Below are 24,157 nucleotides of genomic sequence, written 5' to 3'. Positions count from 1 at the left end.
GGAACATGGAAACTTTTGTTATCGAGTAATGCCTTTTGGCTTAAAGAATGCAGGTGCAACCTATCAACGCTTGATGGACAAGGTCTTCCATCACCAAATAGGGCGCAACATGGAAATCTATGTAGACGACATGGTCGCCAAGACCATAAAAGAAAAATCACATTGTGAAGATCTCAGTGAGATATTCAGACAAATCCGAGCATATAATATGAGATTGAACCCGGAAAAGTGTGCTTTTGGGGTAAAAGGATGAAAGTTCTTCGGATTCATGCTCACCTCACGAGGAATCGAGGCAAACCCCGAAAAGTGTTCGGCGATACTCAATATGACGAGCCCTAAAACAATAAAAGAAGTGCAACAGTTGGCAGGGAGGATAGCGGCGTTATCTCGATTCATACCCGCGGCATCAAATCGAGCATATCACCTTTTCCAAACAATATCTAAGAAAAATTCCACTGGACAGAAGAGGGCGAGAAGGCTTTTTCCGAGCTCAAAGCAATCCTATCAACACCACCCGTGCTGCAAAGGCCAGAAATCGGTAAACCTTTATATTTATATTTATCTGTTTCAAATTATTCTATAAGTTCGGCCCTTGTGATCGAAACAGGAAAAATACAACGGCCGGTATACTTCGTCAGCAGAGTCATGCAACCGACAGAGCAACGATATCCGAAGATAGAACAACTCGCCTTGGCACTAATAATCACAGCAAGAAGATTAAGACACTACTTCCAGAGCCACACAATCATAGTAAGGACAAACCAACCATTAAGGCAAATATTGACAAAACCAGAGCTGGCCGGACGCCTCACCAAATGGTCCATCGAACTTTCAGAATTCGACATCCAATTCCAACCCAGGTCGGCCTTAAAAGCACAAGTGTTGGCCGACTTTATCTCGGAAATAACAACCGATGAACAAGACAAGTCTTGGGAACTACACGTGGACGGAGCATCAAGCCGAGAAGGAAGCGGAGCAGGAATAATCCTCAAAGAAGAAGACAAAGTAATAGCCGAACATGAACTCCAATTCCACTTCCCGGCAAGCAACAACCAGGCCGAATATGAAGCCCTCATTGCAGGACTCAAGCTTGCCCTGAGCTTCCAAGTACAGAGCTTGACAACACATTGCGACTCCCTCCTCGTGGTCCAACAAATCCGAGGAGAATTTCAGGTAAAAGATCCGTTGCTCGAGCAATACTGGCTCGTAGCGAAGGATCTCATTTCAAAATTCAATTCATTTAGCATACTGCATGTTAATAGAGGAAAAAATGTGAGAGCATATATACTATCCAAGCTCGCAGCCACTAGGGCAGGCACACAAACATCCGCATTAACACAACTCTCACTTAAAAAACCAAGCACCGAACTATTAAATGTGATAAATATTAACCACCTCCATGACTGGAGAGCTCCTTTCCTTGAATATATTAGTACAGGCGCCATACCAAGACACGAGCTCAAACCACAACATTTCAAGCGAAAGGCTAGTCTTTACACAAACATAGGAGGAAAACTCTATAGACGAGGATTCTCACAACCACTGCTGAAATGCCTAAGCAAAGATGAAGCAAAAGAAGTAATGGACGAAGTCCACGAGGGAGTCTGTGAAAACCACATCGGAGGACGAGCACTTGCAGCTAAGATCGTCCGAACAGGGTATTACTGGCCAACCGTAAAAAGGGATTGCATAGCAAAAGTCAAAGCATGTGACAACTGTCAGAAACACGCAGCTATATCTACCAAGCCAGCCGAGCTATTACATAGCATGGAAGTAAGCTAGCCATTCTATAGATGGGGGCTCGACATACTCGGCCCATTTCCAATAGCACCAGGCCAGGTAAAATTTCTTTTAGTAGCCGTAGATTATTTCTCAAAATGGATAGAGGCACAACCATTAGCAAAGATAACTGCCGAAAAGGTACGATCATTTATATGGAAAAACATTATATGCCGATTTGGAATACCTAGAGAGATAATATCTGATAATGGTAGACAATTCACAGACAATAAGCTCGGTTCATTTTTAAGAAACTTTAACATAAGGCATTATTTTAGCTCGGTCGAACACCCACAAACCAATGGGCAGGCTGAAGCTACTAACCGAGTTATATTGCAGGCAATAAAGAAAAAACTAAATGACGCTAAGGGAGAATGGGCGGAGCTGATCCCAGAAATATTATGGGGCTACAACACAACAATACAGACCACCACGGGCGAAACACCTTTTAAACTAGTCTATGGGTCCGAGGCACTGATTCCTATTGAGGTCGGCATTCCCACCCTGAGAACCGAGCTATACAACGAGCAGCACAACTTGCATGCAAGGAATGCCGAGCTTGATCTAGCCGAAGAAACCAGAGAGCTAGCAGCCATTAGACAAAGAGCAATAAAACAAATAACAGAAAAGAAACATAACAAAAGAGTATCACTGAGGACATTTACAGAAGGCGACTTAGTGCTCAGACGAACAGAAGAAGCCAGATGTCCCCCAACCCATGGGAAGCTCGCCGCTAACTGGGAAGGCCCGTTCCGAGTAGTAAAGGTGCTCGGCATGGGGGCTTATCAATTACAAACATTACAAGGCAACCCAATATCCGGGACCTGGAATATCTCCTCTTTAAAGATATACCAATCTTAGGTTGTACAAATGGCGGATGAGGGTACTCTTTTTCCCCCCTTAGAGCCTTTTTTCCCAAAAAGGGGTTTTTGCCTTAGGAGGGTTTTAACGAGGCCTGACGCACAATATCCTTCATCAATGTTCAAAATCTAATCAAACATTTCATATTTCATATTCAAAATATACATTCAACGGCGAATTATACCATAACCAACTATCATACTTGCTATCATAATAAGGCAAGTTCCAAACAACAAAACAAAGGCCAACCTAAACATGGTCGGAACCAGCGAATAAGTTCAAACTAACTAACACTCCATCTACAAATTATAAGTTCACTTACAAAGATAACAAAATTAGCAGGAATAATATCCGAACTAAGAAGGAGGGGGAACATTCTCATCATGGTCCTCCTCTGTGCCATCCACCACAAGCTTCCCATCAATAACAACCTTTGTCACGTCCATCCGAGCACAATCAAATTCAGGAACCAACACAGCGATCTGGCTAACAGCTCGGTCGAAACCAGAAGCGAACATTTCCATACCCAACTCCTCCAATTCCTAAACACGGGCAGTCAGCTGACCCTTGGCCAAATCACTATCTTTAATATCGGACTGAAGGAGCCGAATCTGATCCTGGAGACGATTAACCTCCTCCTCAGATGACTTCAGCTTCAGCTCCACTTCCGCAAATGCTTCATCTTTCTTTTTCAAAGTCTTTTCCATCAAAACATCTTTTTCCTTCAACAAATTCTCCAGCTCGACAACCCTCCCCACACTCGCCTGCTGCTCAGCCCCGATTAACTCGGTAGTACGGCCCACGCACATCAAACGGGAAGCAACGATCTATCAATGGCAACACGAAAATTCATGAACAGAGGCGGTAACAATAAAGGACAAGAGGAAGCACAATAAATAAACATAGAAGCGAACCTGGATAAACTTCCCCATTCCCTCCATCCCAATGCGGCGGGTCATAAGCATATCGCCAGGGTATTGAGAAACCCTGTCGAAAAGCTCGGCTATAGGGAACTGGTCACTCCACAAAGAATGGGGGCTGGTCCCAGGTATAAATCCATGAAGTCGCCTTTGCCGATCAAATGCGGACTTAACAGTACCCGCAATCTCCCTATCACATTCAGAAATAACCTCCAAAGATTCATCAACCTCATCCCTCTTTCTCTTATGGGATGACGCGGGCCGAGCAATGGATTGAGCCGCCTCACCACCACCATCCTTGGGAGCCCCAGAAGCCCCAACATCCTTCTCCTTTTTCTTTTTCAAAAACGATTAAAACCGAGAAGGATCAAGGAGAGGAACCCGCCCACCTGCACAAAGGAAGAACAGTCAAAATAAAGAACATAAACAAGCCACAAATAATACAGCAAACCAGCGTTACCTATATACACTCGCAAACCCTCACTATCACCCGCATCATGTAGACGAAGAAGATCAGGAATTGACAAACACACCCCATCAGCAAAACATTCAATGAGAAACTCTAACAAACACTCCTCATCCTCACTTCGCTCAGTAGCCTCTAGTATTTGACATGGTTCAGAACACCAGTACAACGGGAACTTTTCTATAAGCTCGTCATCCAGGTAAAAGGGATACTCGGATTCCGACGATCGGACTTTAACAAACAAAGACTTAAAATTTTTAAAAGAAGATTTGTAGAGCAAGAAAAGAGAGCGACCCGAAAAGCTACTTAGACACACCCACAAGCCCTTCCTAACCCCTTTTGACTAAAACAAGGAAAAGAATAAAGGAAGGGAACAAGGAAAAGACAAGAACTCCATTAAACACTGAAACGCACGAACAAAGGCCCAGGAATTTGGGTGAAGTTGAGATGGAGCACAGTTCAGTTGAGTCAACAAGTCACACTCGAAAGACGAAAAAGGCAGCTTAACACCTAATTCAGTAAAACAGGGAGTGTACATGTAAAAATACTCCCAATCACCCCTCCTTTCAAAAACCCTATCGTCAGTCGAACAGGGAAGAAACTGAACATTCACGCAACAACCCTCTCGCACAACTCTAAGACCCCCCAGCTCACGCATAGACGCAGAATCAACATAAGAAGAAGAACGGGTCTTAACGTCATCATGGACCCAATGATACGGATTGTCCTTCTTTTCTTCAACAGCCACCTTTTTCTCTTTCTCTTTCGCCATTACAAAAGGCAAAAACAGTAAATGTGGGAGTAGAAAACTAACCTCTAGATGTCATGCTCACAGATAAAAACCAAAGGAAGATAAAGAAACAAAGCATCAGTTCCAAAAACAAAAATCAGGTAATATCACCAAGCCCACTAACTTAGTGGGTAAACCAAGTTACAACCATTAAATGCCTCGAAAAATCGAAAGGACGCATTAACCACGACGCGCCAAACAAGAAAAACTCATGACTCTCTTTGACCAGCATTGACTCCCAGACCAAAAACAAGCCCAACGAACAACCAACAAAAGCAAAGCCCAGTTATTCGAAAGCTTGCCTGTCACCTAAAAAACGGAGACAAACAAGCTTGGGGGCTATGACGTGTACCCCTAAAACCTCGGCTACTATACTGTTCAGCCAAACCGACCTCATATCTCGGCATCTAAACAGATAAACCTAAAACATAACTTAATCACAAAAGTCACACGGGTCAGACCTTATCTTCAGCCCGTTGCTAACGGAACCTACCAAGAATATCGGAACAAACCAAACAGTGCAGACCCCTCACTCGCTTATAAAACCGAGCAAACTCATAAAGGACTCAGGTCACAAACTTCACTTCAGTTCAATTGCTTTTATCTCTTAACTCACATACTTACTTGAGCGTCAGAGTCCTTTTTGCAGGTGCTTCCGCCGCCGTGTTTCGAAGCTCCGAGGTTATCCACAACGTTGCTTCCTGACGACTCATAGTTCGGATCGGGAATTCGGCAACCATTCTGAGATCATCAGACCTCGGCTCATTCAGGACGGAACAGTTACGTTACTGAATACGTGTCACCTGTGACATGGATATTTGAAGTTAAAATTAAATCAAAATTAATAAAAATGATGATTTAAGTAAAGACTCTGAGTATGACTTTTTATTTCGCGCTCTTTATCTCATGAAACCCTTATCCTAGCAGAGTCCTCTGTAACTTGATCACCATTGACATTGGGTGTGTTTGGTTTTGTGTTAAAAAGAAGAGACGTACGTTTGAGTGTATCGAATGCTTCCTCTTTTTTGTTTGGATATTTTTTTTTTAAACGCCAACGTGATTTTAGGTTCTTAACGTGCGTTTATAAGAAGCTAGAAATTGTAGCTTCTGCGTTTAGATAATCATGTTAGGATTGGATTTATTTTGTTTTATCAATTCTACCTTTTACTTTTTTGCTTGTAGTCCTTTTAGTATTTAAATATTTCAAATATATAATTATATTTTTTTATTAAATTTTTACTTTTGATATTGTATAAAAAAATATTTTTGTTTGACTTTGTTAAAATTTGTAAGTATAATTTTTGTATATTAATTTATTATTATAATTTTGTTATAATATAAATTATTGATCCCATTAAAAAGAACAAAATAAATAAAAAATTAATTATAACTAAGAATAAAATCATGGATAATTAAAATTTATAGTTTAAAATAGTATTAAATAAAAGAGTACTGAGAGTATTAAAAAAAATTATAAGTAATATAATTTAATAAAGTATATTTTGATATATTTTTCATATATTATTTTTGCTTTTGATATAAAAATATATTTTGTCAATTTTGATATATTATTTTTATTTTAGTAAGTAAATATTAATTATATTATAAAATTAATTAATAATATTTATTTAAATATATAAATTAAAATGATAGAATAATATAAAAAATTTATTTTAACTTGATGTCTATTTCAGTAATTTTTTATCTAAAAGTAATTTTGAGTAATGTAATCCAAACAATATTTACTTTACTATAATCCATTTTGATAAAAAGATTACCAAACATAAATCACTTTAATACAAACTCACTTTTCATCAAAATCAAATTTGCAAAATTAATTTTATGCAAATTCCCGTTTACAAACTGAAATCCAAACACACACATTGTAGTCAAAAGAGAGTAGTGTTTGGGTGATACTGGCGTTCTCGTGGTGCTCAATCTATCAGAATGCGACAGCGCGTGAGGGGCTATCTCTTACAGGAAGGAGATTCACTCCCCAGCGCCAAAACATACACAGATAAGTTCGTGAATCGTTCTAGCTTTTTTTTGTGAAGTTACAAAAATTTAACTTTTTTTTTCTTATGTTAGCATCTAGGTAACACTGAAAAGCTTATAGTGGTTGAATTTAGATAGGATTTTAACATTTGATTGAATGTTATTTATGCTCCATATTCTTCCGGTTTTTAAGTTTAGTGGTTACTCTTTTAGTTGGTTTTAAATAGAATATTGAATATTGTATGTTCTTGTGGATTGTTACAGAGGACTCTACTAAGATAAGGGTTTTATGAGATAAATAGCACGAAATGAAGAGTCACATTCAGGATTTTTGCTCAAATCACCATTATTAGCATAATTTTGATTTAATTTTAAATTCGACTATCCACGTCACAGGTGATAGGTATTCGGTAATGTGACAAGTAGACTAAATCACTAACGTCATTGACGTTTGATTAGTTTCGATGAATGGAATTGAACATAAGTTACAAGATAATTTTCTTTTTTTTTATGATCAGATTTGTCAACGTTAAATATATCAAGATCAATTTTAGTAGGGGTGGCAACATGGCGGGTAGGGATGGGTTTTTATTCTACCCAATTTCGTCTCGTTCTACTTCTATCTGCGGGTAATAAAACGTTAAATCCTAACCCGTCTTGCGGGTATTCGCCCCTTCCCTACCCGCCCTTATAACTATTAAAATCTAATAAATAAAATTAAATTTTAAAATTTATATAACTATCATCACATACATAACATAAATTAAAGTAAAAATTTAAATATGATACAATATTATTAATTATTTACTAATTATTTTACATATATTATACATATTATATATTAAAATTATATATATTATATATATAGCGGGACGGATAGGAACGGTTTCCTAAAAATCCGCCCCGCTAAAAACTCGTCCCGTACCGGAACGGATAATTACCCGCCCCAAACAAGTAAGAGTGAGGTGAATACCCACGAGTTCGAGTAGTATTGCCATCCCTAAATTTTGGTAGTTTATTCCATTTGTCACCTTGTCTTTATTTTGTGTGTCTGACGTGAAAGCAAAAATTATAGGAAATCATTTTCAGATCGATACTGTATAATCTTAAAACAAATGAGAAATTTGGTATGCAATTTTTGTTTTTTCAAAAACAAAAGAAAAAAAAATCAAATTTTCACTAATTTGACTAATCTTAAATTTATTACCATTAAATATATTTAATAAATAAACGAGTAAATTAATAGTGTTCAATCATTATTAATCTACCAATATTAGACAATGCTTTTAAGTTTTAACATATGTATGCAAAATAAAACAAAACAATGTTAACAAGAGCCACCTTGTTTCTTGCTCATATCATATTCCCTAGCTTCTAACGTTGGCCACTCTGGCCATGGTCCACTTACCTAGAACAAATTATGAACAATTTTGCACCACTGGATCATCCTCATACTTACCTGGTTTATAGTTTTGCATGTTCTTCAAGTTTATTTTAAATTTAAGAACCAAATCACAACTTCATCCCCAAGTATATGGCCGTTGATTCTGCCTTAAAACATACTTTTATGGGTAGCCGTTTGAAGCCTGCTTTAAGGGACCACCACAAAGCAGCAAACAAAAATGACCTGTCTGGTGTGTGTGGGGTCCTATGCCAACCTCAAAAGAATTCAAAAGCATTAGAGACGTTGCCGTCTCTAAACTCAATTGCTCAATTCATTAGCTTAAAAATTATTCATTTATCTAATAAGTCATAACAATGATTACCCGCAATAATGTGGAGTGATTAGTGAAGGCTATAAATAAGCCAAAGAGTTATTGCATTTCTCAACACATACAAGATAATTTCTCCACCTCCCTAGCTATTCTAAAGCTTATAAGCTTCAAGTATACCTGTTCCCTTTCTTCTTTGCATCTAAATGGCACGCATTAGCAGAGCAGTGTTCTTCATGGTCTTCATCGTGGCACTTATGTTTGCTGATGCAGTGAGGGCACAGAGCGGCGAAGCGCCGGCTCCAGCACCCATGGACGCTGGAGCTGGATCTATGGTCACATATTCTGCTACATTTGTTTGCTCCACGTTGATCCTCTCTTTCCTTGCCCTTCTCCGCCACTAAATTTTCCCTGCATCTTTATTTTTTTGGTTAAATTTTAAATGGGCTGCAATATTTGTTGTTTATTTATTATGTTGATTACTTGATTGTATTATCTTATTCTTCGTCCCTAATTATTGGTTAGGGTCTAATTCAATTCATCCTATCTAATCTATTGTGGACAAGAAGAGAAATTTGTACATGTATTATGTGATGGGTTGTTCTGTGTCTACTTTTTCCTTTCCCGTTCTATAAGCGGTGCTCTTAAAAGGGTCACAAAATATGAAAGTAATAACTTAAACCAAACAAGTACTCACTACATATATCAATTGTTTTACCAATTATACAAGCACCGAAGCACATGCTATGTAAGATACTAGCAAGTACTTTGTGCAAACACTCAGAACTTTCAGAGTAATTAAAAGTTTAAAACTAATAATACTATGTTCGCAGGTCTAGATGTTCAAACAAAAATGTGATAAAGAAAGATCCTCAACTTGCATTTCATATTCAAATGTGAGAATGTTTATTACGGCCAAAAGTAATCAACACAATTGTTCGGTTCCATACTTCAGTTACATGTTCACAACATAAACTGTAGTCTGTAGAAAGAACAATATATTTGTTGCAATTGAAACTCTACAGAAAAATAGGAATTAAGATGTCAGTTTCATGCTTCTAATATCAGGGAACTATATCTGCAACACACACAAAAACCAACAGAACTCGAATCAGGTTTGAATAACTGAAAATACCCATTCCAAGTTACCTCCTTCACCCATGCCTTTTCTTTTCCCTGAGGATCTAGCAACTACAACAATGTCTGCAATCAAATAACTCTAAGTATGCGCATCATAAGCAACTAAACCAGTAAATCCCAAACCAAATGCTCTATGTTCATCAACTACCAAATGTTTTGGTTGACTGCCTATTCTTAATCCCTAAATCGTAAACATACACAATTATACCTCGTTCTCTTTCCTTGTACGAGCATACAATAATTTCTCCTATAATATATCAACAACCTAGATCCTTTAAAGCAAAAGCACCATATTTTGTCTCAGCATTGTATCAACATCATAAACCTTACAAAGGTCAATCTCCCAATGGATTCACAAATTCTAATACAAAAGAATGATCAAATGAAGTTCAAAGACCCAGTGATGGGTTATGTAGCTACAAACTTGAGATTTTACAATCTTATAGAAAGCACTAAATCAATTTCCAAGGGTGCAAATGCAAACTCTAATAGAATACACAGAATCAGATGAACTTAACAGATAGCACTGTAGCAAGTAAAGCTTGAAAGTTGAAAGCTCACTTCCATAGCTAATAGCAAGCTAAAGGCACAAGTTCAAACCAAATCCAAGCACAAGAATATGCATCCAGACAACATAATTTGATAATTACATCAAATCATTAATATTTGGTTACAAACCTTGTAAATGTTTCTTATTTATTTAAGAGATATCATCATTGTATAATAACTATGCATTACAACAACACTACAAAGTGCCTCAGTAACAATCAAAATTGATCACTCTTCCAATCCAATATCCAAACTTTGTTCTTTACCAATGAGTAGTTCATCCTAATTATTACAATAAAAAATTCAACCTCATCCTATGGACTACGGTTAAACAATTCTCATCCCTCCAAAAATCTTAACAGTATAAATAGTATCATTTGGGATATTAAATTCAGTTCACAATTTAATCCCAAGAAATTAAATTTAAAAATTACCAAAAATTAGGCAGAGAGAAGCAGCCCCATCACCATCCACCTAAGAGCTCTTTGCTGCCACTGCAGCCTCTGCCGCCGATTCCGCTTCTTTCACTGCAGCCTCCTCAATGATCTTCTTGTTCTTCTCAATAGCCGCCGCAACCTCCTTAGGCATATACTTCTCGTCGTGCTTTGCTAAAACCTCCGTGGCGGAAAAATAGCAGTCTCCGCTCCTTGCCTTTCCGGAGACGCTCTTGGCTGACACCTGCTTCCTGATCTCATCGGTGAACGGCTTCACGAACCCTTCCACCACCACAGAGTGACCTTCCCTGAAGAGATCGGGAAGCGAACCCTGGTACCGGACAAGAATATCGGTGATCAGATCGGAGACCACGAATTCCATCTCTGCAGAAGATGCAGGCTGCACGACGCTGCCTTCCAGGACCAAACCTCCCAATCGGAACTTCGTCTTCGTAGGGTTCTGAGCGTACTTTTCGAGAGCTTCCGATGGAGTAACGTAGAACACTAACTGGTCCTGGAAGTTGTTCAGAACGATCACGATGAACCCTGCCATGCATCCGAACGTTAGGGCGTAGGTCCACAGGCGCCGTGTCTGCATCTGCCTGGCTCGCGCGCCGATGTCAACCGTTTTCTTTGGTCGAGATGCCGAGCGACGAGCCGCCGTGGAGAGGAGACGCCGGTGGATAGAGAAAGCGAAGGGGAGGGCGGAAGGTGAGTCGATGGAACGGATGAAGGAGGCAGCTGCGAGAGACGGCGAGAGATTGGCGGCGGTAGGGTGGCGCGTGTGGAGAAGGGAGGAGTGGAGGAGTGAGGTGGTATGGAGGAGGCGGGATCTGAATCTGAGGGCGAGTCCGGTGGCCATCGGAATTTTCTTTTTACTGTTTTTTCTTGTGTTTTCTCGGGAAAGTGAGGGAAAATAAACGTGGGAAAATTGGAGATTGGGGGTTAGGGTTTAAGAGTATTAGCCGCCATAATTGAGTAGAAGTTTGGCGGCAGCAATGGCCTTTTTTGTGGCAGCGTTGGAAGCGAAAAATGGAGAAGATTCATGTAACCATTCACAGAACATGGATCAAAAAGAAGGAGAAAAAGTGAAAAAAAGGAAAAATATTTGCACGTGACAAGTGGACTGCGCTGGCCCAATTTATGGGCCATTTTTCTTCCATGTTGGAGTTTCATTGATATCGAGGCCCAGTATGTAGAAGACTTCTGTAATGCATGGTCAAAATTCAAATCCATCCTTGTCCAAAAATTATTTCAAATCAATGTAATGTGGACAGTGGAAGATAGGCGACATGAGAAACAAAGAAATTAGAAATCAGTTAGACTTTGTGTGTACTCACAGAATACTATAATATATAGGGTTGTGCTACTGTGCTGAATGAAAACTTTTTCCTCACCTGCTGAAACGACGTGGCTACATTAGAGGTAGACGTGTGTTGTGTCGCTGCAAAATTTCTGCTGCATTCGCAAAAATTGCAGAAACTATCAGAGCAGTTGTCGCCTTATCGGTAAATGTTGGTTACAATTAGTAATTGATAATCCTATAGTTAATCTACTGGGCTTTTTTCTGCTGTTTCAGAGAAATTTTTGATATATGAGTTTGGACTTGCTTTTTTGGTTGGTTTGAACATTGTGTGACCCATACGATATGTTAATAAAGTTTTGGACTATATATGAAGCAGGAAAAAAATGATATAGACCTAAATAATAATAATAATAATAATAATAATAATAATAATAATATAATAATAATAATAAGGTGAAGTATATTTTTTGTTTCTAAAGTTTGATAAAAATTTTAAAAATATCTCTAAGTTTTATTTTGTTTTAATTTTGTCTGAAAATTTTTTATTTGCATCAAATATACTCCTGACGGTTAATTTTTCAAAAAATTTAAGACTAATTCAATAATAATTTCATAAGGATAACCCTCAATACAAGCAAATTAAGCATAATTTTCATGTATTATTGTTTGATTGGTTTTAAATTTTTTGAAAATTTAGTCGTTGAGGGTATATTTGATACAGATCGAAAACTTTTTGGACAAAATTAAAACAAAATAAAACTTAGGAGTATTTTTAAAATTTTTGTCAAACTTCAGGGACAAAAAACATACTTTACCCATAATAATAATAATAATAGAGTTAAACTAAACCTCACTTGTAGACAAGGATTCAGATTCTTAGATTCGTGCCAGAGTGAACATGTTTGGCTCCTTATATGAATGATAATGTTAAAGAGAATTTATGATGGACTGATACGAACATGAAATACGACGTGACACAAAACATTTCGATACATAAATTTTAAAATTTTATAAGATATAAGGACAAACATATATATAAAATATAAAATATTTTATAGATAAAATATAATGATATTTTAATATTTTATTGATAGTAAAATATAAATTTATTTTTAATTGATTTTACTGTCTTATTTTAATTATAGAGAGTATTTAAAATATTTTTATTTTAGTAAATAATAATATATATTATTTCTAAATTTATTTCGAGAATATACGTTGAGAATAAAGTTAGATACATTAACACGTGATGATATTTAGATGTGTCAGAAGCGTATCCGAAAAAAATTCATTTTTTATTAAGTTGGACACATACTATCATGTATATTTCAATTTTTTAAATTTAAACTTCTCATTTCTTAAAATAGAAAGTTTGTTTAACTTGATTAATTAAAATTACTTATAATATTTATTTTGCAACTTTAATTTCCAATACTTTTAAAATTAAATAAAATATGAAATTCAAAATTATTTATTCTCAAATATTTAATAATTTCAAATTCTAAAATTTAAAATTAAAAAAATTAAAATTTAAAATTATTTATTTTCAAATCTTTAATGATTTCAAATTCTAAAATTATTCTGCTATGTTTGTTTATTTAAATTTTATAATTTTCTACAAATAATACTCAATAAATAACCCTTAAATTTTAGGAGTATATTTTTTAATTAAAATTACTTATTTTAAAATTTATTCTACAACGTTAACTATCAATACTTTTAAATTTAAAAAATTACAAATTTTAAATTTTTATTTTAAATAGAAAACTAACTTTAACTAACAATAGAGTCATATTAAAGTAACATTTATAACTCAAAACAATATTATATCAACTAATACTAAATAAATTATGAGTAACCTAATTTAATAAAGTATATTTTCATATATTATTCGTATACTAATTATTTATGTTTTTGATATAAAATACATTTTGTCAATTTCTTATGCTAATTTTAATTCACTAAATAAATATTAATTTTTATTATAAACTTGATTAATTCAAATAACTATTTAAATTCATATTTTTTAATAATTTTTTATTTAAAAATAATTTTAAATAATATAATCTAAATGACTTCTTAATTTATTATAATCTATTTTAATATAAAAACTTGACAAACATAAACTATGCTAATCTCAGCTCATTTTTAATCAAAATTAATTTTATGCAACTTCTTATTTATAAACTTCAATCTAAACACATATTTAGTAGTAATAAATTCTTTTTTACAATTTTAGTTTTCTTTTGACATTTATTATTATTATTTTTTTGGACAGGATCTTTTGTCATTTATAAACTTTATCTTTATTCAATAATACAATCAAAAAACCCAAACATTAGTGTAAGCTCAATTATTTACTAAATTGTTGCTGGGCCATAAAAAAAAATCCAAAATCATAATCATCTTCGTTAACGCATGAATTGAGATTATGTAATTAATTATCTTATATAGTACTCTCTGACACACTGCAGAATTGTCTAGGACTTTACCAACAACATAAACACGTGTTGTTTTTTTCTTATGACACATAATTTCAGCACCAACTGAAAAAATTTCTTTTCAGCACCATAGTATTGGCCTAATATATAAACTAAGACTAATTTTTTTTTATCTTTATTCCTTCTAAAATTCATAAATGATAAAATAATTTATTTTTAATAAAAAATTCACTAAAGCATACATTTTTCTTTAAAATTACTTCATTTTTTATCTGTATAAATCATATGATTGCAAAAAATATATATTTGTTTCTTTCTCTCTCAACAACTCCAGCGGTTTACACACGTGTCCCAATTCACATAAATCGCTACTGCCAGTAGCGGTTTATGACCAACCCCAAACAAATAAAAACCGCTATAGGCTGAGCGGTTTCTATGCTACTACATTTGAAACGACAGGCAGTAGCGGATTCTGTGTTTATGTAAACCGCTACTGCCAGTAGCGGTTTCTATAGATATATGAAACAATATATTTGCGTTTTTATTATGGAAACAATGTATTTGCATAATTTTAAAGGTGTAACCATTTATTTATGTAAATTGCCCTAAATTTTATTTTATGCATATAATAACTTATTAGCAGTGATAAATTTTTAAATAAAACTCTAATCTATGACATAACAAATTAATTATTGACTTATCGGATTGAAAATACAAAAAACAAAAAAATAAAATATGTTAGTAGATGATTATTTTGGTAAAAATATTTTTATATAAAAGTGATTATTAGGATTGAGACATAAACGTATTATGCTAAGTCTTTTAGTCAGATATATAAAATAATCTAATAAATTTTAATTATTTTTTTATATTAAAATATTTTTATATGAATAGTCATTTTATCATGATATAATTTAATACAATTATAAAAATTAGAGTTTTATATATTAAAATTCCATAACGAAAAAATGAGGACAAATGTTAAGAGAAAATTAATAATAAAAAATGTTAAATGATCAATATTTTTTTTTTCATTTGTCTTGCACCTGAGCTAATATTTGTACAAGTCAACTTTTCATTTATTTTTCCACTAAAAATATTGATCCTTTAATATTTTCTATTAATGATTTTTGTATATTTTATTTTCAAATAGTACACTTTATTTTGATTATATTTTAGAGGATATAAATCTTTGCGCATCTGCTCATGGTAGTAACTTATTCGAAAAGAATTAGGTTCACCTATGATAACATATACATATGTATCTCTACCCAACCTAAAGAGGAGAAAATAATAAAGTAGTGCTTTTCGTGGACCAACTTCACAATCCATCTCTTTCTTTTGCTATCATGTCTAATTTAGTTTTGTTTAGTTCTTATGCTTTCGAATATTCAAATACCACATACCTTATCCCTCTCATTTCCCTCCACAAACGGTTACTTATTAATATTATTAGTGCTATAAAGATAATAATAACAATAACCGGTGCAGTCCAACTATTTTCTTCTTTCAATTATCAATCACTTCCCCAAAGGTGTAATTAATTTATTTGAATTGTGTTGCATTGAATAGAGCCGTGACATCCTTAATTCAAGGTCATGGATTCTCAGCTCATGGTTGGTCTTGCTCTCTCATGCATTGGTGGCTTGAGTACTTCCATAGGTACTATTTAATTTCATGTTTCTTTCCATCAAAACTCTAATTTGCTTCATTCACACAAACTTGTCTATGTTGAACAGGTGGACTCTCTGTAGTAATCAACAAAACTCCAAGTTTAAAGTTGCTTGGACTGTTGCAGGTATACATATATGATGTTTCATTATTGATTAATCAAACTCAACATTTTTTTATTACTTAAGCATTCACATTCTAATCATAAAAGGGTTTTGCTGCTGGTTTGATGCTGAGCATTTCATTCTTTGACCTTGCTCATAATGCTATTAACTCACTTGGATATCTCAAAGGAAACCTTTGGGTAAGTTCTCTTATATATTATTCTTATTCACCATAATATAATGTTTTTTTCTTTTTGTTATCCACGGTATCCCTAAACCCGACAAATCAAGGACTACTTCGTGATAAATCTGAAACGGAATTCGAAATACCGACACTTCCTTAAGCAAAACCAACCCAAGTTGACTATCATAATATAATGTATTTTTAATCAACGATATCTCTCATCCAGACATAGATTAAGCACTAATCGGCGTGGATCTGAGCTCTATTTAAAGGTTTCGTATTGGTTAATAGGTTGCTGTATAAACAATGCGAGATTCGAACTCCTAAAACTTACTTAAATAGATGAGTGAGCTAATTACACGATAACCCAAATTGGTTACCATAATATAATGTTTAATTAAAGTCATATTTATTCTCACAATGAATATATTTTTTACCTTCTTTGTTTCAGTTTTTTGCTGGTGTCATATTCTTTGCTGTTGTAACCAAATTTATCCCAGAACCAACAGCAGTTCCCATTCCAGACGATAAAAAGACAAAGGTTCGTTCTTTTACTTAAACTTGTTTAATTTCTATCTACCAAATTAAATCTTAAATAAAATGCATGGTATTGTAGCTAAGCTGCTATATATGTTGAGTAAAAAACAATCTTATAATATGATAGCATGCTTGAAAATAGAATGTTGGAGATCGTAGAAACAGGGACATCATGAAAAGGCAGCGCCGTCAAGTTTTGTTCAGCGGAATTATCACTGCCATTGGTATTAGCTTACATAATTTTCCTGAAGGAATGGCAGTGTTCCTTGGTTCCATGAAGGTAATAAACTTCAATTTTGGTGTTATTGTTGCATATTAATGCCTTAATATTGTAACTTTATGCCATTAATTCTTCTTTTATAGGGCCTTCGGGTTGGTCTTAACCTTGCATTAGCCATTGCTCTGCACAATATTCCAGAGGTATTTTTAATTATCTTTTACCTTATAATATAATCTTAGTGTTCTATTAATAAATTCCTTAATTAGTTTAACGTTAAACAATTGTGACACTCTTGTTGTATATATCTTTTTTTCAGGGTATTGCTGTTGCACTTCCTGTTTATTTTGCAACAGAGAGGTAATAAGATCTGGATCTTTTTCTCTTGTTAGTTAAATCTATTCATATCAAATATCACACATATAGCAATAACCATTAATTTGTGGATGCATGGTTCTTAATTAGTAAATGGCAGGCATTGAAATTGGCATCATTTTGTGGGTTTGCTGAGCCTTTAGGAGTCATAATTATAGGTACATACACCATCCAAAACATTCTCTATATACATAAATAATTCAAAGATTATATAAAATATGATGATGATGATTTTCCCTTGTTACATAACAATGTAGCATGTCTCTTCCCTAGAAGCTTAAATCCTGAGATTCTTGAAGGTTTACTTGGAGCAGGTTAGCCCTTGCAACTTGATTGGTTTGTGTGCAATTAGCAATATGATATGTTATGTTATGTTGTGCTGATATTAATTATTGTTGATTGCATTAAACATAATACACAGTTGGTGGAGTAATGGCATTTCTAACACTTCATGAAATGCTGCCATTGGCTTTTGATTATGCTGGACAGAAGCAGTCTGTTAAGGCCGTCTTTTGTGGCATGGCATTCATGTGTGCAAGGTAATTAAGAAATAAGATTAGTGCTAATATTGTACATTTAAATTATTATAAGATACTTAACTGTTTCTTGGATGCTGCTGCAGCTTGTTTCTTCTACGACTGAGTTTACCAGAGAACATGGTTTAATGTACAAGTAATCCCAGGAGTAACATACATGACATGAACATTAAAATGTAATTAACTATGGTTTAGTTTCTCCTACTATATAGAGGAATGTTGTACAAACTACAAAGAACAGGAGAGGGTAAAAAAATAATGACAAGAATTTTAATCCTGTGTATTACTCGAAAAAGAGATCATCTTGTCATTATCCATATATATATATATATAAAGATGATTTGTAAATATATTTGAAGCTATTTGCAAGTGATATACTTTTTATTTCATCTATTAATATTTTAGTATCACTTTAATAAATTGTGAATTAAAAATTAACTTCATAAATAGGTAATCTAACTTTTCTAAAAAATCTTTTATATATAGATACAATATATAAATGGGTGATGCTAGGTAACCAAAAAATAATTACAATATAGAAATCTCACGTAAAAATTCTCATTATCTTGATAAGCAAGTGACATACACTTCTTTATCACTTATCCTCTTTATCACCTACTATTTTGCTGCATGTTTGGAGTCATTAATATTCTTTCCAAAATTAATTTCAGTTTCTCCCAAATCAAATCCCTAACATCTCTCAATCACATTATTATCCATTAAAATGCAATAATTCTCTACAAAAATTATAAAAATTAAATTAAAAATTTTTAACAACTTCTACTATACAACTTATATTTTACATATAGACTACTAAAAAATAAAACATAAAATATAAACAAAAATTAAAAAATAAATTTTTAAAAATAATTATTAACTCGTTATATTAAAATCAATAAATAAACATACATATGAATATTATTAAATAAAAATATTAAAATAATTAAAATCATGACCTATTAGTGCACATATGAGATAATTTGAAAAATATAATAAGACGTATAGTTTAAAATTTGATAATATTAATTATAAAAATTTATTAATTATAGACATCATATAGGTATGAAATTATGAATATTATGAGTACAAATTATGGATGTTATTAACATGAAATAATGGATATTATGTGTATGAATCTATGGATGTTATGAGTAAATTTATCAATTGAATAAATTAATTTAAGAATTTGATATTTTTTTAAATTCAATTATGATAAAATTTAAAAATATCTGTGTTAATTTTATAGTTACTTATGCAATAACTAGAAAATGATATGTGTATGGATGTAATATCTAATAAACATTAATTTAATTTATAGATGTTAGTTATATATAATTATGGATGTTATGTATATAAACGTATGAATGTTATGTGTATGAACTTAGTTAGTACAATATAATTATTATAAATGCACATAAAAATACACACACACAAAAATTAAAACAGTTTATTGTCGTACCTTATCAAAACTAGTGTAGTTTTTCATATTATCAAAAATTGATTGACTGGCAATAACCTCGTCGGATGAGTCAATCTGTTGTTCAAATTCTTCAAAACTTTCTACCATAGGTATCGTATTAAGGTCAAATTCAAATGCCATACTATTTGTAATGATAAAAATGATTTCTTATAAAATTTCTTGACCTATTCTAATTGTGCTTGCAATGGTATTAGAGTTGTGAATTTTGAATGAAAATAATTGAATTAACGGAAACAAAATCATATTAAGGTAGTGTTAGGATTTGGTTGAATTAGTCCCACATTGCTTAGGATAGCAAATGGAGTGGGTGGCCTAGGCTATAAATATGAGGCTAAGTTCTCCATTTGTTTTTGCACCAGTCAGAAACACTTTAAGCTTGTATCTGATATTTCTTTTCCTCTATACTTTTTGATTAGAGAGTGTTGTGAGGTATAGTTAGATATTTGCTTTGAGAGAGTGTGGGTGTATTGGGGTGCCGGTGTTAGAGAGAAAGAAGTCTATGTGTTGTAACAATTTTCACATAGTGATATTCTCTGGTTGTCATTTGACAACGGCCGTGGTTTTTTCTCCGATAATTGGAGTTTCCACGTTAAATTCTTGTGTTGTGATTGTGTCTATTTTATTTCTCTGTCAAAGGTGTTTTCTCAATGGAGAATGGTGTCTTATTCCCAACAAGTGGTATCAGAGTTTCGGTTCGGTGGGATTTATTATTAGTATGCTCTGTGGTTGCAGCCTAGTCTGACCTTCCACATCAGAAAAGAATTTTGTCCTATGGCTTGAGGTTGATCTTTGGTTGTTGTTGTTGTTGCTGGAAGGCAGTGTGACACTGTGAGAGTGCAGTTTGGAAAAGTTCTGGCTAAGGAAAGACCTGGTATTTAAGTGTGTCCATTGTGACCCACCTCTCTTTCCTGGGGACCCTTCCTAGTGCACGGTACTATTCAAGTATACGGTTGCAACAATGTCAGGATATTTAAGTGCTGTGAAGCTTGAAATAGAAAAATTTGATGGAAGAATCAATTTTGGCTTGTGGCAAATACAAGTCAATGATGTGTTGATACAATCAGATTTGCACAAGGCGTTGAAGGAGAAGGTCTCTGGTTGTTCTATCTATGAGAGAAGATGATGTTCTCTAGAAGACAGGAAGTATCCTCATGGTATTACCGCACTGCCATGGATAAGGATAAGCTGTGGCAATCGGGTCCACAATTGCACACGCGCATTGGTTGGCGTTGAGATGCAAGGTGTGTGGCGGAATTAGGTCGATGGCTGAAGAACTTCCAGGAAAAGCCAATTTGGAAGTTGCACCATAAATTTTCAGCAAGGTTTCGATCTGTACCAAGGCGAAATGCTTGGAGTGGTCTAATTCCAAGTGAGTATACTTTCATGGTGGAGCATGATAGTTCTCTGAACTATGATTGTCGGTATAGACAATGGCAGCAAAGAATTGTCGGTGTTGACAATGGAAGCTGAAGATGTGTAACTATTTCAATCAATATGGAGATTGTTAGGATTTGATTGAATTAGTCCCACATTGCTTAGGATAGCAAATGGAGTGGGTGGCCTAGGCTATAAATATGAGGCTAAGTTCTCCATTTATTTTTGCACCAGTCAGAAACACTTTAAACTTGTATCTGATATTTCTTTTCCTCTATATTCTTTTATTAGAGAGTGTTGTGAGATATAGTTAGATATTTGCTTTGAGAGAGTGTGGGTGTACTGGGATGCCGGTGTTAGAGAGAAAGAAGTCTATGTGTTGTAACAATTTTTACATAGTGATATTCTATGACTGTCATTTGACAACAGCCGTGGTTTTTTCTCCGGTAATTGAAGTTTTCACGTTAAATTCTTGTGTTGTGATTGTGTCTATTTTATTTCTCTGTCAAAGGTGTTTTCTCAAGGAAGAATGGTGTCTTATTTCCAACAGGTAGCAGATTTTGTATCTCTCCATTGAATGATGATAAATGAATTAACAAAAATAGAAAATTAATTACAATAAAAAACGATAATGATAATAATAATAAAGTAAAAAAGCATGTATGATAATAATCAATTATAATTATTGAATTTATGTGATATTATCGTATTTCTATTAGGCGAAAGAATAAAGCAAGAATCAATTACAATGATAAATTATAACCGTTATTAATTATTATTATTATTATTAATCTTTATATAAACATACCAGAGAAACTATATATGCTATTACGTGTGTCTTAGGACAATTAATGTCATATAATCATTTTTATTTTATTTTTAAATATAAAAAGTAAATTATAAAAGAAAATATTAAGTATTGATTACAAGAATGTCTAATAGTAAGCGATATGATATTATAATTAATATTATTAATAAGTTGAGTTGATAAGAATATGATAAGTGGAATGATAAGTAGAATAATAGAAAAGTGGGTTAAAAAATAAAACTGTTATTAAATTATGTAAATAAAGTATATTATAAAAAGTTTTGGCTAATTAGGACTGAAATTTTTTTGTTATCAAAGTTTTTTCTTTATATATTAGATTGGTTAGTTTCAGTTTCAGTTGGAGTTCTTTTTTTTCTATCTTGGACTTGGTTGCAGTTGGACTTTTAACCATGTTTTATCTATCATTATGTCAATATGTCTATTGATTATTGGGCCCTAGCCCATATACCTCATTTTGGGTTTCGATTTGGGTCTCTGCCTACATGGATCATATCCCCAATTTTGAACACTTTTGTATCCATGATATTTATAAATACCTCTCTCTATCTATTCCGGTAGTATCTCTAATACAATAAGATTTAATTTGATAAAATTTTTATTTTTTAAAAATAATTTATAAAAGTTAATTTTTAAAAAATAAATTTAATTTTAATATATTATTAGTGTAAAACTATTTTATACATGCATCTAATAATCATATAACGCTATATTAGTAAAAATAATTATCTTTTATATTGATAGCGTGAATAGTCATCTAAGAGAATAGTTGTGATTGGTGTAAAATTTTTTACATTATAAGTGCATTAAAATTAAACTCTTAAAAGATAGATTTTCAAAAATTATAGTATCTATGTTTAGTAAATTAAATTAAAAATAACTTTTAATAAGCACAAGTAATAACAAGTGTATTTGGTAAAATAGCTTTTAAATTTAAAAATAATATAATAGACATTAATGTAATAATTAAATGAGTTTAATTTAATGCACTGACAACCATTCTCTTGGATGACTATTCACGTAGTCAATGTAAAAGACAGTTATTTTGTCTAATGTAACGTTATATGATTAGATACACGTATAAAATAATTTTACATTGACAGTGTATCAAAATTAAATTTTAATTTAAAGTTTAATATTAATTAATGTATAAAAATATATTAAAATTTTTAATTTTAATAAGTACAAATCATTTTTAAAAGGCTCTACCTTACGTATTTTAAAAAGTGTCCATATCTTTTACTTATTTTTTTTTTATTTATCAAATATAAAATAAGAAGTTTATATTTTTGAAAAATAAAAATATCTTTTTAAAAAATTTTACTAAATCAAATCTAAGTAACTAGGGAAAAAAGTTATTACCAAATTAATTAGTTAAAGTTTAAATTTTGTTATAATTAAGAGATTCTTCTTATATTATTTTTATTATAACTTGTAGAATCATTAGAATACAATTATACAAACCTGTGTATAAACTCTCATACATGCATACAACCCATGTTCCTCGTCAATATTATTTGTATGAATCCGAAATCTCTCTTTTTATTTGGTACTCGCAGAAAGAACAAAAAGGGAAGTAATCATTGATTGTAATGAAGAATATTTGTAGATATCACATGCATGCACGCATTACTTTTGGGATGGAACAACATTTACCTTTTAAATATAAAATATATCCTTCGTCCTTGATGTGCCTGAGCCATTAAGGACACAAATTAAAAATTTCCCACTTTATTAAAGAAATACAAAAAGATATCAATAAAGCGTTTTCCTTTTTCTTAATTTATATTTTTTATTTGTTATGGCGCGCCACACTTAGAATGACACTTAACACTAATCAGTATTAACCAGCCCTACTTGCTCCACTGCTAGCCTTAAAGATATGGATATTAGCTGATAAACTAAATACAACATTAGCTTTATTCTCTAGCTAGGAATCCTTTTTAATTTCGTAATTAATTGATGGCCCATCTTTCTCATAATTTTAGGTTCGGGGAAAAGCTTATGCTAATGATAATCATCAAGGTTAAATTATATAGCTTACAAAAATACATACCAGAGATGAACCAATAATATATATAAATATATAATTATTCTACATATACATATAATCTTATCGAATTTTTAATTAGGTTCCTATAATTTTTTTTAATTGGATCTTTATATATATATTTTTTTAATTTAGTCCTTATTAACGTTAAACATCAAAAAATTATTAGTAAATTGTGAAATTATTTGTATACCTTTAGAGACCCAATTGAAAAAAAATATAGGGATCTAATTAAAAATTCGATAAAACTATAAATATTCAATGAAATATATTCCTATAATCCTATTCAATGATTCTACCACATGTAAGATATTTCTATAATACTTTTTATTTTGTTACGATAATTTTTTTACTTATTTATATACAAATTGTACCAAAAATACTTTTTTTTTTTACTTTCAAAATACCTT

General features: G+C 32.8%; 3 protein-coding genes across 3 annotated transcripts; 2 read left to right on the top strand and 1 right to left on the bottom strand.

The window, feature by feature from the left end:
* The first annotated feature begins 645 nt into the window (after positions 1–645).
* On the top strand, positions 646–2,640 carry LOC130969750 (uncharacterized). Its single transcript, XM_057895620.1, has 2 exons — positions 646–1,773; positions 2,119–2,640. The coding sequence occupies exons 1-2, from the start codon at positions 646–648 to the stop codon at positions 2,638–2,640; spliced, it is 1,650 nt and encodes a 549-aa protein (XP_057751603.1).
* Positions 2,641–8,529: 5,889 nt separating this feature from the next.
* LOC130969489 (cytochrome c-type biogenesis protein CcmE homolog, mitochondrial) lies at positions 8,530–11,731 on the bottom strand. The gene is made up of 2 exons (XM_057895231.1): positions 10,647–11,731; positions 8,530–9,601 (listed from the first exon to the last, which is right to left on the bottom strand). Exon 1 carries the CDS (start codon positions 11,506–11,508, stop codon positions 10,687–10,689), a length of 822 nt encoding a protein of 273 aa, XP_057751214.1. The 5' UTR covers positions 11,509–11,731; the 3' UTR covers positions 8,530–9,601; positions 10,647–10,686.
* Positions 11,732–15,883: 4,152 nt separating this feature from the next.
* Positions 15,884–18,362, top strand: LOC130970124 (zinc transporter ZTP29-like). Its single transcript, XM_057896117.1, has 11 exons — positions 15,884–16,055; positions 16,133–16,191; positions 16,276–16,368; positions 16,804–16,893; positions 17,032–17,169; positions 17,253–17,309; positions 17,426–17,466; positions 17,572–17,639; positions 17,739–17,795; positions 17,903–18,020; positions 18,104–18,362. The coding sequence occupies exons 1-11, from the start codon at positions 15,992–15,994 to the stop codon at positions 18,144–18,146; spliced, it is 828 nt and encodes a 275-aa protein (XP_057752100.1). The 5' UTR covers positions 15,884–15,991; the 3' UTR covers positions 18,147–18,362.
* The last annotated feature ends 5,795 nt before the right edge of the window (positions 18,363–24,157 follow it).

Source organism: Arachis stenosperma, chromosome 3 (assembly GCF_014773155.1).
Source record: "Arachis stenosperma cultivar V10309 chromosome 3, arast.V10309.gnm1.PFL2, whole genome shotgun sequence".
NCBI classification, from domain to species: domain Eukaryota; kingdom Viridiplantae; phylum Streptophyta; class Magnoliopsida; order Fabales; family Fabaceae; genus Arachis; species Arachis stenosperma.
The sequence above is the reverse complement of the archived record's forward strand: the minus strand, read 5'-3'. Positions and strand labels throughout refer to the sequence as shown.